This window comes from Musa acuminata, chromosome BXJ2-9 (assembly GCF_036884655.1).
Source record: "Musa acuminata AAA Group cultivar baxijiao chromosome BXJ2-9, Cavendish_Baxijiao_AAA, whole genome shotgun sequence".
In the NCBI taxonomy this organism is placed as follows: Eukaryota; Viridiplantae; Streptophyta; class Magnoliopsida; order Zingiberales; family Musaceae; genus Musa; species Musa acuminata.
In genome coordinates this window covers 46578536-46598462 of record NC_088346.1, presented here as the reverse complement: position 1 = coordinate 46598462, position 19927 = coordinate 46578536, and the positions used below count along the sequence as shown (strand labels likewise).

At 35.6% G+C, this 19927-nt stretch overlaps 2 protein-coding genes and 1 non-coding gene across 7 annotated transcripts; all 3 read right to left on the bottom strand.

Annotated features, from left to right (window-relative positions):
• Positions 1 to 13: 13 nt before the first annotated feature.
• On the bottom strand, positions 14 to 86 carry TRNAR-CCG (transfer RNA arginine (anticodon CCG)). The gene has a single exon. It is a non-coding gene; the product is annotated as a tRNA-Arg (tRNA).
• A 485-nt stretch (positions 87 to 571) lies between these two features.
• Positions 572 to 12463, bottom strand: LOC103999085 (thiosulfate/3-mercaptopyruvate sulfurtransferase 1, mitochondrial). 5 transcript variants are annotated; one of them, XM_065126901.1, is made up of 13 exons: positions 12260 to 12463; positions 11976 to 12164; positions 10516 to 10575; positions 9024 to 9086; positions 6757 to 6881; positions 5890 to 6049; positions 5079 to 5138; positions 2918 to 2976; positions 2216 to 2400; positions 1940 to 2021; positions 1331 to 1394; positions 1080 to 1147; positions 572 to 991 (listed from the first exon to the last, which is right to left on the bottom strand). In XM_065126901.1, exons 1-12 carry the CDS (start codon positions 12362 to 12364, stop codon positions 1100 to 1102), a joined length of 1200 nt encoding a protein of 399 aa, XP_064982973.1. In that variant the 5' UTR covers positions 12365 to 12463; the 3' UTR covers positions 572 to 991; positions 1080 to 1099. The 5 variants fall into 5 exon arrangements, with proteins under 5 accessions (XP_064982973.1, XP_064982972.1, XP_009419015.2 ...); XM_065126900.1 differs by having other exon boundaries at positions 5887 to 6049; positions 12260 to 12461; XM_009420740.3 differs by lacking the exon at positions 2216 to 2400 and having other exon boundaries at positions 12260 to 12460.
• Positions 12464 to 13227: 764 nt separating this feature from the next.
• LOC135623667 (uncharacterized) lies at positions 13228 to 19745 on the bottom strand. The gene is made up of 6 exons (XM_065126899.1): positions 19562 to 19745; positions 17020 to 17172; positions 15852 to 15945; positions 15559 to 15641; positions 15288 to 15441; positions 13228 to 13632 (listed from the first exon to the last, which is right to left on the bottom strand). Exons 1-6 carry the CDS (start codon positions 19697 to 19699, stop codon positions 13397 to 13399), a joined length of 858 nt encoding a protein of 285 aa, XP_064982971.1. The 5' UTR covers positions 19700 to 19745; the 3' UTR covers positions 13228 to 13396.
• Positions 19746 to 19927: the final 182 nt, after the last annotated feature.

The window sequence follows — 19927 nt, the reverse complement described above, 5'->3', positions numbered from 1 at the left end:
AAAACAAGATATGCGATCGCGATGGGACTCGAACCCACAATCTCCCGCTCCGGAGGCGAGCGCCTTATCCATTAGGCCACGCGATCTCGTTGTTGTCTTATTATAAATAATAGAATATATAACTTATATAAATTTTGTGTTCTTCCAGATATTACAATGCTCCATACGTGATTCTTTGGCTGATGTCCATTCCAAAAAATTAAGTTGATTACTGGTGACAATACGTATCAGTTTGATGGTCTGAATATTTTTATAAAATTTATTCAATACCATCATGATTAAATTTTTAAATATTATTAATATCAACTAATATATATATAATATATATAAAGTCAAGCGGAAAGATCGCAATTTTACTGGTCGTCGAGCTCTTCATTTCTGTAGGTCAACTCTCTGTCAAATTGTCAAACATTATCGTTTGTGTGTGTTGACATTAACATGGACTTCAGGAGGATACAAAGGAAACTTCATCTGGACTTTGTTTCTACCACATCAATTATGGCCATGATTTACTCTGAAAAGCATGTCATCAAACAGAATTCAACTACAAAACCCTAAAATATCCAGCCTGTTCAGAGAAGGTGCATCAATGACAGCTTAAAAAGAAACAGTAACGGAGTAATGCATACATCCCGAGTTGTCAAGATGAACAACAGCAGACATTTGTTAAGATGAAACATGGGGTTCTTACCTACCAGAGGTGATGCTGATTTATCGATTCATCCTCCATTTGAGGATTATAGGTACTATTTAATAACTATAGGACATTGCTTTATTACCAATAACGTGTGTTCAAAATTTTCGCAATGATCTCATGTACAAATAAATAAGCATGTCCTCCCTCTCATGATCTGCTATCAGAATGATAGATGGTTCCATCGAAACATCTAAGAATTCAAGCAGTGGTGACAGGGGTGTCAGGTTGTGATCCCCACTCAGTCCAGGATCCATCGTAGACTGCAACATCAGTCTTCCCAAGCCGATGCAAACCCTAAAATTCCATGAATTTGATTGATTATCACTATGCCAATGTCAAATTTTGTAGATAATCATTTTTTAACTGAAATGAAGTAACTTACTAAAGCAAGTATGCAAGCAGTCACACCAGTACCGCAGGAGGCAACCACAGGTCGGTCCATTGTGATTCCTGCAAGGATAAAAGAAAGATATGACTTCCCAGTGCAGCGAGGAAGCAATTCTCTATCTTACAAAAGGTGCAAAGTTTTTTTTTTCCAAGATCATTGTTGACTAGAGAAGTACAAGTGACCCTGATAAATTACCATATGCAAGATTTACATTTGGATATTTACATGAAAATATTAAAACTTACCTGCTTCCTCGAATCTTTTGGTAAGTTCATTTGCAGGCAAGAGCATTTGTGAGCTATCCAGCATCTGCAGAAAAGGTACATTGTCTCATTGAAATCCCACAGTAAAAGATTTATTATTGAATTTCTGCAGAGGTCAGTCAAAAAGAAAATAGTTTAAAGCTTGGCAAGGACCCCATTTGTTGTAATACAGTTCCTAGTTAAAACAAGGTGTAGGCTTTGCTCTTAACAAATGCCAAAGTCTTTTGGCGGCATGCCTTCATGTAACAAATAAATTTTTAGATCACACAGAACTCTGGTGTAAAAATGGTTAGGGTCCATAAATCAGTAAAATGTATTATGATAAGGTTTTATCAACCATCATACCCAGTTGGGGAACACAAGTATCCAGACGGTTAAAATGAATAATTATAAGATGAATGAGGAATCTGTGCCTCAACAGAAAAACTTGTCTCGGGTCTAAGGCCAATCATTTGCATCAAAATAAATGCTTATTTAAAATATAATTCCAGTTCTGTAACAAGAGGTGATGGAACTGGTGAAGATATCATGTCAACCCATAAGAAAGAAAACATAGTAAACGACAAAAAAGTGAAACTTATAAATTCCTACCTGGCCAAAAGGAATGCATTTGCTGCCAGGAACATGACCAGCTCTGATTCCCTTCCGTGGCTCAGGAGCTGCACCGTCAAATCTGGCATGCATTCAAGACATCTTTTTTATTAAATCACTTCTCAGTATGTGGTGGTTTATATTTTGATCAAAAGCTTTATGTACCACTCTGAGAAGAAACAGGTCAAGGAAAAATGAGGGACAGTATTATAGTGGGGATCTGAAGGCACAAAATATTATAATTAGAAGGAAATAATCTCCATGTATGAGACCCACTCTCAAAAAATGTCACAAAGTCTCTCATCTTTGTTGTCTTCCAGGTTGTTCTGATTGACCCATAAGACTGCTGATCATCTTCAATTTCCAACACTTGCATCCGATGATTTGACAAACGTTTAAGGAGTAGGTTTCGTTGGTAGTTCATGGATTTGATATTGGTTCTTGGCTTGCGAATAAACATCCTATTGGGCATCAGGTCTTCAACATCTTAATAAGATCAAGTCCTTTATAATTTTTCAGAATAAAGAATTGTAGATTCCAACTATAGATAACAAAAGAAATAAGATTAGAGCAGAATGTCAATGATGTCCAATACGTGTGCAATGGGCACAGACATATAAGCAAGTTAGGTTCAATGTAACTGAATTCAATGATTTCATGTTTATTTGATTGGAGCATTAATTTGATAGGATAATGAAAAGTTGAACATAGTTGAATCAAAAAATTTCAACCAAAAAAAATATATATCTAAATTTCTTACAGAAATCACAAATACATCATAGGGCTGTAGATTTCCAGAAAGTCCTCTGGCCAATCTGACAATAAATCAAAATTTATGATCCAACGTTCAAAGGAAGGACTAGAGTATAATGTGTCAAAAGAAAATCAAGGATGATTTACAGCATGTCAAAGTATTAAGCTAAAAGCAATTATATTGAAATATTATGACTTAAACAAGACAATATATTAAGAAGTTACCTCGCCTTTGAACGTGCATCTATATGCTGATATGCTTGTCCTTCTATGTTTTGCTTAACCTGAAACAAGTAATTACATTTGCTTTGTGCTAAAGGCCATTACCAACAACAATGTACAGAAAGAACTATTGTCCAGCCCACAAAGAAAAAGAGAAATCTTCACAAACTTTTCCATATACATTAGAACTTAAGCTAAAGATAGAAGCATCGATACCAATGAAAACTGTACGAGGACAGAAGGGTAATAAACACCAGCATTTGGGTTCTGAATACTACAAAGCACCTAATTATTTTAATAGGTTCCTCCAAGACAGCCAGAGTCAATTATAACTTGGACAAAACATGGACTACACTCTTATGTTATAATATTTGCAACAAGTACATCTGAAAGTCCGAAAGTTTGGAAAATAGTAAAACTTATTCCCAGGAAGATACAAACAATCTGAAATTAATGCCTAAAGAAAAGCCTAAACTATACTAGTTAACAAAATTATTTAATCTAACTTATATAGTTGTTAAGTCCTAATCCAGCCATAGCACTTTTCAGCCCAAGGAATACCGTTTCTCCAAAGCAGTATGAAACGAATTGCATGTACCAGTCTGCAGTGAGCTGGTATGTGGACCTCTCCCATTACAAGTAGTCTGGTGGTCTAGCCATATGAAAAAAAACACATCGCATCGCGAGAACCTCCACTGCACACCACCCAATGCAAAGCCACTGCCTACTCAGTACGTGTCTCTTCTCCTCTTCCTCCATTGCCTCCACTCCTTCCTCTACCTTTTTCCTCCTATTCCTCCACCACCTCCTCTTCTTCCTGTCTCTTCCTTTTCTGCTTTCTCCGCTGCCTCCTCTTCTTCCTTCCACCTTCCTTCTCTTCCTCCACTGCCATTTGTTCCTTCCTCTTCTCCTCCTTCCTCTTCAAGTCACACCATTACGTAATGGTCCGACCAAAGACCTAGACGAGTTTGGTACCCCGAAGCAATGTTCCTTGTTTCAGCCACAATAACTTGTCAAGATGAATTAGATTTGTCCATCTAATGTGTTCAACATGTTCTCAAAGAAGCCATGAATCAAGTGTAGCATGCCCTTGAAAAGAATCCCATCCAAATCTAACAATAAAACATTCCAACATTTAAGCAGTAAAGAATATAAGCATAGTTACAATCTCAGTTTCCTCACATCTGCATGGGATTAAATTATAGAAAAGGCTTTTTTCCTAGAATGAGATCACATATCAGCCACCAACTAGGAAACTTCAAAAGTATATCCTATCAGAACATAACAGTCGACACCAACTTACAAAAATTACGTCTGAGTCTAAGCCTACAAGCTAACTCAAATCACTAGAAAGGGAAACGATTATCTGAAATAATTAATTTACAAATGGGCTTGAGTGCAAGCCTAACAGTTAAGTTGAGACCACTATAAATGGTTGGAACCAAGGAATGGAGCAGACAAGACATGGCTGGCAGCAGGATACAGAAATATCATTGGGTCAGAGCAGACAGATAAAACTATATGGAGCAGCAAATGGAGGCACAACGAAAGGGTAAAGTGGCCCAGTAGCAGGGAATTGTACAAACAACAGATGATGTACACAGAGAGAGAAACCATGAAGATTATCATAGGACAGATGCAAATCTCTCACAACAAAAAAAGTGAAGAGCAGTTATAAGGAATAAATAAATGTTGTAAACAAAGAAGATGGAGGGGGAAGTCAAGAATCAAATACACTCCAATCCATTAATTTTCTGAAACTTAGCATTAACTCCCATAGGACCCCATTTCATCTCTCCTTCTATTCCTCGATCCATTAGTTTGGTCAACAATTGTACTGCATATTATTTTTTTGTTTTTTGCTTTAAGACATCCAATCTGGGAGCACATGATTATCCTGTTATAATTAGTAGTTTTATCATTAGTTTTATTAGCTTTTCTTTAAAGCCAGGAATAGTCTCTGTTTGCAAAGATTAGGTTGTGTATATTGATCCTTTGCAGATTCCATGTAACATTGTATGTCAAATTACATTGTATGTGCATGAACAGGCACTTATATCTGTCTATTCATTCTTCTGTTGGATGACAATTTCCTAGCAGAGCAAGTGTCTGGATGCAATTTACGTAGTTTGAAAAATATGTAGTGGAAACAAATAGTACTTACCTGTTCAAGCTTCCATACAAGATGAGGCTGAAACTTTGCTTCAAATGTTGAAGATCCAACCTGCATAGGATAACTTAGAGTTGTACATTATCACAATTCCGTATCAAAACGAGACACTTGGTTAAAATAAATAGCTAATATCAAACATTCTCATATTTTGGCACAGGAACAAATGTTAGGCATTTGACTGTTGTCATTAGCAGATAAAGATAAACATTTCACAAAATATGACTTGTTCTGAAGATTTTGTGAATTAGTCAGTTTTAAGACCAAAATCACTAGTAATAGGAAAAATTCCTTAACTTCATTTGTCTTTTTTTTAACAGATTATCTTTTCCTTTTTGCTATTATATAAAACATAAAGAACCAACATGCAGATATAGCTTCCATGAATGAAGATGCAAATATGGAGAACTCAGAGAAATGTACAAGATAAATTTATTAACCTCTAGCCTCCATTTTGATAATGTTTCCCTCCCACACCCAGACAAACACACAAATTCATTTGCTTTTGTATTATAAGTGATTAAATGATTTATGACTAAACTGATTCACAAATTGCGAAGTTTAAACATCAACACTAAATCATTGTCCAAATAATCAAGCGGATTTAAAAGGCCAAATCAACATGGCACATAGGGAACAACAAAGAAATTATGAACAAGCTTGAGATAATGGAGACAATATGCGGTCCACAAAGCAAACAAAACATTGCAACAGACAATTATAATTTAGAAACAAATATAAATATGAAAACCAACAAATTGACTAATAATATTCTTTAAAAGGCTTAGATTAGTAAACATACCACCTTTCCATGATAAACCTTTTCAATTACTTCACTAGCTGCACTAGCTTTTAAAATTGCATCTCCAGAGGCACTGGACTCGACATCATATCCGGAAGCACGCCACTGCGGCAAGCCTCCATCCAGCACCCAAACCTTATCATGTCCAAAAACTCTGAACATCCTGCAGTCAATGTTATAAATCTGTAAATATAACTTGGCTCAGAAAAAGAGAAGAATAAGTTGATCAATAAGTTAATATTAGAAGTTTCCCAGTTGGTAGATGCTATTGACCCAAAAATATTAATTACATATTACTAAATAACTATTTAAACTTAAACTATTATTCTCTCAGTTTTAGATGAATATCTACTTTTGGGCCAATAACACGAGAACCAGTAAATCTACAAGCATCATTCTTTTTTCTGTTATTTGTTTGCTTAACTTCTCAATCATAAATTAATCAGTTAGTACAAAAGTTGAACAAAATAATTATAAAAATTGTTGAAGCCTGACCAACTGATCCATATCATCTGATCCCACTGACGAAATCTGATCCCAGAAAATTTTCATATGACTAATCCTATTTCCATTCCTGAATTCTAAAAACCTTGAGCACCACCATATGGCCGAATCTCATGTAATCTATTTGTTTAATATAAAACACGAAACTTATTTTGCAATAATTATCTTCACAAACAAATATTTGTAAAATTTATAAATAACTAATAAAGTTGAGTAAATATTTCAAATACAATTGCATAATTTATCAAAGTTCTGCAATATGATACTTACCCAATAGTATAAACATCCTCTTGCTTATCAGCTTTAGATAAAACTATTTTATCCAAAACAAACACAAACTAATTTCCATGTTAATATATATCTTACCACCACACACGAGCAGCACTGAATATTCCCTTTCCATCATAAACAACCACCCCATCTGTATTATAAATCCCAAGTGCAGAAACTGCAGCAGCAAAAGCTTCTTCTGATGGCAACATATGTGGCAACTGATTCATATTACTAGTGTTAGTTGCTATCCATGTTATAAGTACTAATCAATGGAGGAAAAAAACAAGTGATATCTACTGAACCAAACATTTGACTCAGGACAACTGAAAAGATGCACTATATAGATGGGTATAGCATAATCTTTACCTTCTTTTACAGATCATGTTGCGAAACGATGAAAAAGATATTAAAAGTTCATTGTCATTAGTATATATAATCATTGCAACTTTATCTTTCTTTAATTGCTTATGTCCAACTTTATGATAAAATGGATTATTCTTTAATCTGGAACCGATCAGAAGCCATTTTATATCTATCTATTACGAAACAGATATTTCGTGGGCAATCCAAAATAATTAAAAGAGAATGATAAGTTTATAGCAAAAGTCATGTTCTTTTTTAAAAATTACCAGTACCAAAATTATGAAGCTAGAGTTGGCTATAAGAAACACGAGCTCCCAAATGAAAGAAAATGGAACTGGATGAACTGGAAATGAATAATTTGTTTACAAGTTATTATCAAGAAAATACAGGTTAATTTACTGATGAAAGTTAAAAGGTGGAGAAAGGATCAAAAGAATGATCAAAATGAAACACTGTAAGATAACTGCTAGCTGCAATTAAACAGGGAAGAGATAATATAAGAACTTTTCATCATAAGGACATTAAATCTTGATAATTTAAAAAAGATATCTTGTTACAGAATATTTCTTCCATACGATTGAATTAAAATAAATCTGGATCCTACAGTAGCCATTGATACACCAAGATTTGCCTGAGATCACCACCATCCTGACATATCCATTACATTTAGGAAATTTTCATACTTATCCCTCAATAATTAAAGAACAACAAAAACATCCATCAAGTTGGTTTCACATATATATCCTCCCAAATTTCAACATTAACAAATATATACCTGATGTTAAATAATATGGATAGGCTGTTAGAAACAAGTCATTAGTTGTCAGAGTGACCAAAATGCCCTTTCTAAAAAGAGAACCTGCATAAAATAGTACATGTCCAACCTAACCAAGGACAATTCCAAGGATTAGGTTCGGTTGATTGATTTGGTTAAATTTTATCCGTCCCATTTCAAATCATCATACATATGTCTTATTTCAAAAATTTTCCTGCTTCAAGGTATATTCATCATTCCCTACTCTCAAGGAATATGTATGAAAGTTTCCCTTACAATTACACATGTAGAGCAACTGGGTGTTCCATGTATACGAAACAGCCATTTCACATTTTTAAGTCACTTTCTGGACAGTTCTACTGAAACATAGGATGAAAGCAGGTCAGCTAAGATCTGTCCAAAACTGTAAAATATGCCTCAAATGGAAATCTATTACTAAAAGGTCATGGAGAAGCTCTCTTAGATTACATTTGATAAGGTCCATTTAATTTGACCTCAGTCACATATATCAAAGGAGTCGTGTTTCTCTTTTTCTTGTCACTTTTCTTCCTGCTTATTTCCACTGCTCTGTCCATGATTTCCGTTGTGAATATGTCCTTTCTTGGTTTAAGTATGGCCTCTTTATGGTCTACACTATAGTCACTATCCCACTTATTGTCTTTTATCATTCATGTATAATGGTGGAAAGCCAGTGCAGAATTACTGTTTAATGCCAAAACATCTGCTACCTACTGTAAGGACCAATAGCACGCTGATAATTAGATAAAACTTGTGGTTTTGATCTAAAGGATGTAAACACTATAAAAAAAGTGTTCTTAGTTCATATATCCACATAACATATATACATATCTGACATACACGTATACGTGGACAAATATATATTAAACATTATATTGATCATATTTGTGGATATACACATCTACATATATGATTATAACATACAAGAAGTTCGGGAAAAGAAAACCTTTGGTCAAGATCACAACAACAAACAAGAAAATATGCACTTGTATTCACCTATGTTTATAAGCATGCAAGTATTACCATAATCCACAGAAGGAAAAGCTAGGGGCAGTTGCACGGGCAGGATTTGTGTTACCAAGAGAAATTACTCGTGTGCATGTATAATTTGCAAGGACTAATTTTCAGTATTTGCCCAAAACAAGCACTTACCAAATCTAAACCACAAGAAAATCAATGTAAAAATCAGGAAATTTCATCTTACATTAGATGTTCTGTCTGATATTCCATCAACATCGAAAAACAATGCACCAGGTATATGAGCCATCTGAAAAAGAAAAGATGAAAAAATTATAATACTAAAAAACCCTGAAAGTAAACAAATAAGGCACAGAAATATACTCCAAGCTTGTATAGAGAAGCTGAAGAAGATCACATTGCCAACAGGATGAATGGACCATTGACACTAAAAACAACTGGCACTTATACTGACTGAACCTTAATAATTTTCCATGATAACTTTAACCTTATTCACCCACAACCCCTAATTTATAGACAATACAATCCTTTAAACCATAGCTAACAAGGATTTAAATCTCAGCCTGATACAAGTTTAGGTAACTACCAGACCAGTATGGACAGGTATACCATGCAATACAATTACTTATACCACATGATATCATGAATAAAATAACAAAAAATGAATAGCAATAAAATGGTACCAAGCTATGTGTTTTGACAATGGCACTTGATACTTGATAGGATTGGTAAACACTGGTCTGTACCAATTGGTACAGCTGAGCTTCGAGACCTTGATTATTACATTATCTTCAATCCAATAATCAGAAGAAAAAAAAAAACCCATTTTGATTCCCTGTTAACTTAGGGGGTTGTAGAAAAAAGCAGAATTTAATGAGTTTACATGGCAGTTGACCGATATTACAAAGTGTGTCCATCTGGGCATCATGCTTATAATTTTTCAGCCAGTTGCAGTGCTCAGCTGGCTGTACTGCTTCGCAGACAATGGTTATACCGCATAAGGGCCATGAGGTCCCATATGCATTTTGCCTAAATTTAGATCGAGACATCCCAGATCTGATAGATACAAGTGAAGGAAACAGATGCAAAGTATCTGCTTAAAAAAATATCATGTATGGGCTGATGAGGTATGAAATATTGTTAGGAACTCCTAATATCCTAAACAAAAAAAAAAAACAGTTTATGGCAAATATTAATAGTCACACCCAGTCAAAGTAGTATATTGGCTTAAATACTATATATCATTGATATAAATTTGTACGAGAAAAAAACCAATGCTATCAATCTAACAGGTTCTTTGATAGACATTAGCACTAAGATTAAAAAGGATGCATGAACACCAAACACATTCATCATATATATCAAACAGTGCAACATCACAGCAACGAAAAATAAAAGTTGACTGCTGGCCATAGAATCAAATAAACCAATATGTAAAAAACCAAAAATCCAAATGTAAAAGAACTAAGAACAATAGCAATTTTTAATCAATTATTTCATGCTCCAGAAATAGAAAGTTGAAAACCAATTATCATGCAACTATATGAGTAATACGACCACTACAAACAAGTTTTATGTTGCTTCATACGTCAGATTTATACTTATCCTCGGGCACTACAAGGGCTTAACCATGATCAAGCTTATTATAAGAAGCGATAACAATATATAGACTGTTAAACAGAGCCGAGAAGAGAAAAAATCGCTAACCATAAACAAACCTGATATTCTTGGAAAGGATTCCTTTGCTCATCAGGCATGTACCAAGAGGCATCTAGTATCTGGAAATAAAAAACATGACAACCAAACAAAGATCAGATCAAATAGCATAAATTGCAAATACGTATTAACATGAGTAGCCATACGTATTTACTTACACATAAAATTATGTACACTAAATACATATGCTTATTAATTAAACTGAAGCTGATGACAATAAGAAGACCTGGTTGACAGAGACATGTTGATTGATAAGAAAGCAGAGCTGTGTATGTTATTGTAACATTAAAACTTGATTATCACTTGTAAATCTCAGTAAACACAAACCAAGTCAAGAGATAATAAAATACATGGGAAAAAGACTTACTAATAATGGCTGCCAATCAGTTTGCCATATAAACAATGTAGTTCTCATCAAGAAAAATATCAAGAGGCTCATGTGCGAGATTAAATAGTTTTTTGGCAGTATAGCGCCTCAAATTTCCACATGGATAAGGCAATAATGGTTAGCAGACTCTGGGTTGATAAATTGCCCAGTGATCTCAACATACAACACAAAAAGGAATACCCAAATAAAAGCAAGCAAGAAAGAATTATGATAACGAACATCCATGTAAGGAAAAACTATCATGGGACAGAAACCAAGATATAAAGCAAAGCTCTTCTACAAATTGATTATTGAGTAGAGATAATGAAAGCATATTAATGGAGTCAAGTTTTCACTATAGTTTACTTTAGTCTACTTACGATAACAGAGGTGAACCAAAGAATTGTTTGGCCTAGTTGGGGTTATGTTTACCTTACTTTAAAGGCATCTAGAAGATTGTGTTTTAACTTGTATTTGCTATTCTGAGAGAATACTTGCATTTGAATTGGAATCGATGTTGACTGATGGAAAATCAGTTAGAAATTACTTGAGGTTCTCATTTGATGAGCTTTGCCGAGTTTCAGCATGGCACAGCTCATCAGAAACACTGTTCCGGCAGCTGGGCAGCACTGTTTGTGCTACCAAGAGTGGTCCTTACAAGCAGCAACTATTTATTGGAAAGCTGCTTGGCACAGCAAAGCTGTGATGCCAAGTAGGCACTCAGCTGGCACTGGTTGTGCCAACAAGAATGGAGTCCTTAAAAATAAATGGTTGTGCAGCTCGGCATTGGGGAGGCACTCAGCTGGCACTGGTTACGCTAACAAGAATGGAGTCCTTAAAAATAACTGGTTGTGCAGCTTGGCACAGTGCCAAGCCGCACTGTCTGATGCCAAGAAAGCAGCCCTCTAAAACAGCAAATATTTGCGGGAAAACAGTTTGGCATGGCACAGCTCGTTGGCGCTGGTGCCAAGACGGCACTCAACTGGCACTGATAGTGCTGGCGAGAACGTAGTCCTCAGACAGCAACTTTGTACAGGAGAACTGTTTGGCAGAAAACATAATTGTAAATGGAAAAAACTGATGTTAGGAAAGCACCTTAACATCAGGCTGTCTAAGATTAGCAAGAAGCCAATCGGCAGAAACAACCGGCTCACAATGCGCTACTGTATGAATCGCAGACGTAGTCGCCCTCAGGCTCGTGGAAGCAAATTCAAAGCGCCGGACGGACCAAGTAGATGGACTAACCAGAGATGACAAGCCGGAGCGGCCACTACTCACTATTCTCTGCGAGCAAAAAAAAACTCGGGAATCAAGAACAACCAGAACCGAGAACAAGAGATGGAAGACCAAGGCGATCAAGAATCGCCGCAAGAAATAACCTTGGAGAAAGGGTTGAAAATCTTTCTCGAATCGTGGGCAGCGCAAGCCGAAGAACGGATCGGTCGAAGCACGGCGAGTGTTCTACTCAACAGAGACGATGCCATCGCGGGGAGCGAGAGCGAGAGAGAGAGAGGGAGCACGCGGGGGCCGATCTCGAGCGTTATCTGTCGAGGGTTTGGAAGAACCCCTGCCTTGATAGATAGAAAAGAAGAAGAGGAGTAATATTGGGCAATTTATCATAAAAATCCTCTACTTTTAGGCTTTTATCAAATGTGCCCCGTAATTGGTTTTTAACGAGGGATAATTCTCTTAAAATTAGTTTGATAAATAATATCTTTGAATCGGACCGTTTCAAGCTATAGATCCATTCGGATCATTACGATTCAGGTCAGATCCATTCGGATCAGTTTAAATTGGATCGGGTCGAACTTTGTTAAATTTACGAACGAGTGTAACTAATGTATTTTCATCAAATTAATTTAATTTTTTTTAAACATGATACTAAGATACTAATATTATTTTTTAAATTTTTTATGATTTTAGAATGAATAAATTTTAAATAATATATTTTTAAGTTGAATTGATGATCGAATTTAACTTGTTAAATTTTCATCAAATCTTCCTAAACTTTTCTTGAATTGCTAGGGTGACATCAAATCTTCCTAAACTTATTACATTTCCCATGTAATGTTTTCATCTTTCAGAGCAATATTGTTGAGGGAGATCTGTTTGGCAGAAAACACAATTGTAAACTGGTACCTAGGAGCAGCAGTTGTAATGAGATTGTAGCAACAAAGTAGAAGAAACCAAATAGTTATATTGAGAATAATCACATAATAATCATTAGTGGATTTTTATCCCTCAACAATATTGCTCTATGAAAGATGAAAACATTACATGAGAAATGTAATAAGTATATATTTGTTATACAGGTGCACATTCTGAGAATAAACAACTCCAACATAAATGATCAAGAACACAATCAGTCAGTTATTGATTTCTTGTCATCGGCTAACAGAAACAAGTTGTAAGCAACACTTGGAAGATTGAATACAACAATTGATCATTGAGAAAAAAGGATATATGTCAAGTTCGTTAGAGGGAGACTGAGATCATTAATTACAACGGGGACCAATCTACCAGGGAATCTCCTGACCATCCCATGCGAAAAACTTCCCGTTGTCGCTGCTTTTAGCATTGTCTATGATGCTCAGTAGATTTTGGATGGAGAACTCTTTTGTGAAGAGTTTACCCTTTGGGACATTTCTTTGGAATGGCCGGGAAAGGTCTGTGTCCACGGTTCCTGGATGCAACAGGATGCAAACGATTGGATCTTTCTTCCGAGCAAATTCCACTGATATAGTCTTTGTCACTGCATATATTGACACATTGGTTTTAGTTATCTAACAAATAAGCAAGCAACCAGCAAGTAATGCATATGGCTTCAATGCAAAGATGCCATGATGTAAAATACATGTGAAAGCATTTGCTAATACATGCAATGCAACATTGCAAAACCACATATTACCTGGATGAGATTTCAACATTGTAGCAGAATCTGAGCAAACAGACATATCGTTTGACAAAAAAAAAAAAAATACCGAGACCACAGTCATTACGAGCGCCTCCCCGATCAGTGCAATGGGATGCATTGCAACATTGCAAAACCACACATTACCCGGATCAGATTTCAACATTGTTGCAGAATCTGAGCAAAAAGACATTCTTTTGAAAAAAATACCAAGACCTCAGTCACTACGAGCGCTTCCCTGGTCAGTGCAATTGGATGTGTATATTTATTATCTCTCGACCCAAAATAGCAATGTCTGAAAGGTGGTCAACGGGCTTTGTGCCTTTCCTCACTAACCTAAAATTCAATTGGGCACTTCTTAAAACAAATGTCAATGACAAAGAAATGCAGGAGCACACGTAAGCTTTCTCACCTTTGTGTGTAAATTGAGAACTGCACCTGTTAGAACTCCCTACCGGCTGTTCCTCTTTTCTGCCTGTTTCTTTATAGTATAGTAATCTAAGCCAGAATGTTGTTTTCCTGGTATTACACTCCATCTCTGTGGCTCTGGACTTCAAAAACTCCTAAAGCCTCTAAAATGGCGAACGAATATCAAGAGACAGTAAGAGGAAGACTCCAGAGAGTCAAAACCTCTGCCATACTGGCACTACTAACATTGAAATTTGCAGTAACTTTTAACTCCAGTTCTAAAATAACAACCAACGAAAATCAATCTAGAAGAGAAGATATAACTTGAGAATTCATTCTCAACCTATGAGAACTGTATTCATGTAGCTGTACCATTCAAAACACACTTTTCCTTAGCAGTATGGTAAGATTGGTTCCCTGTGACCTGGGTGATCTAAGCTTTGATCACAAAAATAGCCTCTATGTTTGCTGGGGTAAGGCTGAGCTTTCTTTTCTGCATTGGTAGGAGTTTCATAAACTGTGCAGGCCCTTTAACAAGGATAACTTGAGAAGTCAGGAGAAGATATTGCCTAAAAATTTCTTAGGTTAAGATGATGATCTTGCGATGTGTTGCTTCTACTTTATATTTATACATACAAGTTTCAAGTAAAGTTTCTTGGTTTCCATCAAGTGGATTGATCTGCTCAAGACTTAATTTCAGCACAAACAAGCTTTACGAGCCTACAAGTATATTTGCCATGGTAGATCAATAAATGGATATGAAACATTGTTTATCACTGAGTCTCACTATCAGGAATCTTTTTTTGGCATGTCAAACCAATATCCAGATGTCTTCCATCTTCAGAAATCTATTTCTTGTCACAAAAAATTATGTTTAATATTCATCATACAATTACACACCAAGAAGACTAGGACAGTTGATCTCCCAGCATTATATACAACTTGAGCCTCAAACAATCATGTTCAGAAACAAGATGTATTTAAAGCTCATATGAGATATCAAAGTAGGCAAGAAGTCATTAAAAAAATCTAGTGCACGGAGTTAGACAATGATAATTGGCATTGCAGTAAGAAAGTATGCCGCATACATTGATTTAATGCTGTTTTAGAAGCTCGATAAGAATGCCATCCTCCCAATCCATTATCTCCAATTGAGCCCACTCTAGCACTTAAACTTGCAACAACAGCATGTTTTCTTTCAGTTCCAGAGCCACCTCCAACCTTCAACAGTGGCCACATGTGCTAACAGAACAGTTTCTAGCAGAAGTTAGACTTATAGTTCTGGATTTAAGAAACATAATTTATAAACAGAGCTACAGAGTACAAACAGGAAGTCATATTATAAGATGAATAACCCACCTTGATCACTAAAATAGGACCAATAGCATTAACTTCATATGCAAGAAGCAGAGATGACTTTTCTACTTTAGTTAATGTTGTTTCTGCCAAATAAAATTTGAAATGAGTTTCATACACCAGAGAAGGATCAGTTCATTAACTATTGCAAGGAACATGAGGTCATATTTATCATTCATGTAGCTTTAAATGAAGTTATTTCAAGACCAAGAAAGTAAATGATCAAACCACAAGCATAAGCTTTATTAATCAGCAGGTAGTTACAAGCTCACATAGCTGGTAGTTACAAGCAAAACCTGGTTGTAGTACATCTGGTATTGAAAGAATGCCAGACGCATTAATCAGCAGGTTCAGACTGCCATAGCTTTCTCTTACAGAGGTTGCTGCTGCCTGCCATGGTCTATAATGTTCAAACTTCAAACAGATTGAATGGTAGCATTCAAGTTGCAATTTAAGTAGCAAAGACTAGCAAAAGTAACACATAGAAGGACAGAAATTGCTGGAGTCCAAGCAAAAGATCAGAATTGAAAAATGTGTAGTAAACAGCAGGGTTCAGACTGCCATAGCTTTCTCTCACAGAGGTTGCTGCTCCCTGCCATGGCCTATAATGTTCAAAGAGATTGATTGACAGAGTAGCAAAGACTAACAAAAGTAACAGTTAGAAGGACAGAAATTGCGGGAGTGCAAGCAAAAGATCAGAAATGAAAAATGTGTAGTAAACAGCAGGGTTTTGATCATAATATGTTTTAACTCCAAGCAACTTGTTTCTTGATCACCCTGATAACAACCATCCAAGAGTAAGCATTCTAACATGTAGTTTGGCTTTACAAATCCCAAGATTCAGTAAGTATTAGGTAAAAAATATATTACGAGAAGACCTAGTAAATTCTTTGGTTCTCTTATAAGTTAAGCCAACTAAAAAAGTGTCTCACAACAATCAAGAATGATCAGGTACTTTACACCTACCTTGCCATGTCCTATGCAGATTGCCTGACATGATTTCTAGAACCTGTTAATTCTTATCTGTTCCATAACACACCCACCTAAACAAACTAAGTCAAAACTCCAAAGGTCAACGTGTTTATACTATAAGAAGTTCGAGTCCGTGGAAGAATTGAAGTTTATTTTGGTGAATAAGATAACCCATTAAGAAAAAAAAAAGCAGGAAGAAGCTTATTGCATGCAAACGACCTAAACAGGGAACCTTTCTCACTTTCTTACTTCCTTCATCCTACATAGATATAATCATATCACATAAACGCATGCTTCAAGCATTCTTAGAATAGTTGATGTCAAATTGTTTACTTAGCTATAGAGATGAATTGATCAATGATAGTTTTGCCAATTCCACATCTTTTTGCAAATTGCCAAGTAATAGATTGTTTTTGAGCTTCTAGTGACTAGTTAGCATATTTAAGAGCAAAGAATATATGAATGAATAACATCTTGGAAAGAATCTTGTACCTCTATGGTGCTTTCCTTTGTTACATCCAATTGCAATAAATTAAGACGTTCCATAAATTTCTTTTTCAAGTCAAGAAGGCCTGTTGCTCCATCAGGATTCCGACAGGTTGCAATGACATGTCCTTTATCATTCTTTTCCAATAGTTGCCTAACCTAAACATGCACCACATAAGAATGATTAATATGCCCTTATACTATGAGATTTAAGCAGAAAATTAAACAATAAGTTTGCATTGATGTAATAACCATCAAATAACTATTATTTGTTTGGAAGCATACTTCACATAAGATTTCAAATGGTTTCCACAAGCATATCATAGTACAATCATTTGAAGAAGTTCTTCAAGGATCATGCGACAACATCGAACTGACCAAAAAGTTTCAAAGGATATATACATATAAGCTGTCTTCAATATAAATAACACCTAGAGCTTCAGAAAACATTGTCCTTCCTTAATTGACTAGACAAAGAAATGACAATCTATAAGAGTTTATAGACAGTTTGAAAAAAATGCATGGAAATCAACAATATTCAATTACATGCATTTCAATCCATTTGATGTAACATATCTTGAACACCTTACTCATGGAACATAGCAATCCAGCTAGCATTTGGGGGTATAACAAGCACCAAGTATCGCAATTCTGATATGAGTCTCTTAGCTTCTTTTTTTCACTAGAGACGAGTAATGAATCATAAGAATATGTTTTGAAACTCATTCACATTTTTGGTGGAAGCCAGTTTTGTCACCACATGTTGGCTATTTTCTCTTCTCCTTTGTGATCCAGGTGCCTAGGATTTGAGCTGCGACAGTTTCGTTGCTTGCAAGGGCAAAGCTACTTACATCTATCCTCCTTGGACTTTTCCTGGCAGGATCCTTGTGCACTGGGCCACCACATTAATATGTGGCATCAAGACCAGAAAGCACAGCTAAAGCCCCTATGCCAATAAATAAATAAATTATGGATTCCAATTAATAATGAAGATTGTGTAAGGAACTGAACATAGTCTTGATTTCATTGATAAACAAATGGACTCGTAGCTCAGCTCCTCCCATTTTATAATGAATTATCTACAATGATAAGTGAAAATGATATCCAAGATTGTCTAGGACATGCAGATATAGAAAGGGCTATTGCATGAGAAATGCAAAGAGAAACACTTGCTTATTATTGAAACCTTTCCCTCATCCCTTTGAGATATCCAGAACTTGTGACAGGAGAGTCAGCAATACAGAATCTAAATTTGGCTATCAGCAGAGGCATCTAACCAAGCATCAACTTCCAATATACTCGAAGCCAAATTTTCTTTCTTGCCAATGTAAGGAGCTCTTACATCACAGTGGATCCTCTCCATGTCCTAGGTTCGTTAGTGTATTAACATCATAAAGAACATGAAGAGCATTAAAACACACTACTAGAGCAACAAAATATAAATGACAAAGTTCTTGAGTGAATGTGTTCGCTATAATCACATGCCTAAAACTCCATAACCAAATTCATAAAAAGGGGAAAAAGTTACCTTCCCATATAAGAGCCCAAATAAATAAACTTGAATACCAGCCATAACAAACTGAAGCATTTATTTGGTAGCATGGATTATATTTTACTTTTTCCCCTTTTCTTGAGTGCTAGAGCTACAAAATATAAACATCAAAGTTCTTGGGCGAATGTGTTCAATATAATCACACAACTAAAATTTCAGAACCAAATGTAGAACTTATAAAAGGGGGTAGAAATTATCTTCCCACATAAGAGCCCAAATAAATAAACTTGAATACAAGCTATAACAAACAGAAGCATTTAAGGTAGCATGGATTATATTTTACAATATCCCCCTTTCTTAAACGTAACATAAAAAACCCACTGAACATTTGGAAGAATACTAGTGAAGTGAAGGATATTTAGTATGCACTAGGAAAGTTGATATCAATAACAGCCTATTAATAATGTTTGACTCATATGCCAAAATATAATGAAGCAATTTTTTTTTCCAGAAACGTTTCTTGGTGGATCCCAAACTGTTCTATTTCTGGTGGTTATTTGGTAATAGGTTCTTTGTTTGCCAAACACATACTCTCTAACCAAATCAATTTCTCTGTTGAAACGTCACTCAAGAAAAGATCAAACTTATGTTGACTCAGCAAGTTTATTGACGTGTATCTTCTCCCTCTCATCATCGCAACTCAAAGAAAGATAAAATTTATGTTGTCACAGCAATTTAACTGACATATATCTTCTCCCTCTTATCATCGCATGACACTGTCTGTCCAATTCAAGACCACATATGCATTCCAAAATAAGCACAAATTTCCAGACTACTAATCTGCCCATTTGCAGATATCCAGTTATCCACATCAAAGACACCGTCTTTTATTCCTGTATCCACCGAGCTAGACATACACATAACCAGAAATAAATCAGAAGAAGTTTTTGACGAACCTGGATGTACATTCAAACTTAAGATCTACGCTAATAATCTGCCACGATACTCGAAACAAAGGGAGGAGACGAGTGAAGTGGGTAGAGATCTTCTGCTTACGAATTCAAGGCCGATTCCCCTTGAAGCGCCCTGCACCATGGAAACCCCACCTTCCCACCTGAGCGTAGCGCTGCTGCAGAAGAAACCCCTTCTCATTGATCTCATCATGGACGACGAAGATAAAACTGAAAGGCACATAGCAATCCTCCAATTCTCCCAATTCCTCAATTGCCCATTTACTTCCCCTTTATGCCATAAAAATGGCGTTGAGGAATTGAATTTTTAATAGTATATATATATATATATATATATTATTTATAGTTACACTTAGATAGTATGTAACACCTCAATTTTATCCCTTAATAAATAAAAAAAATTATAAATTATGAGGGGTATATATAATCATACTAGTATTGATTTTAATTC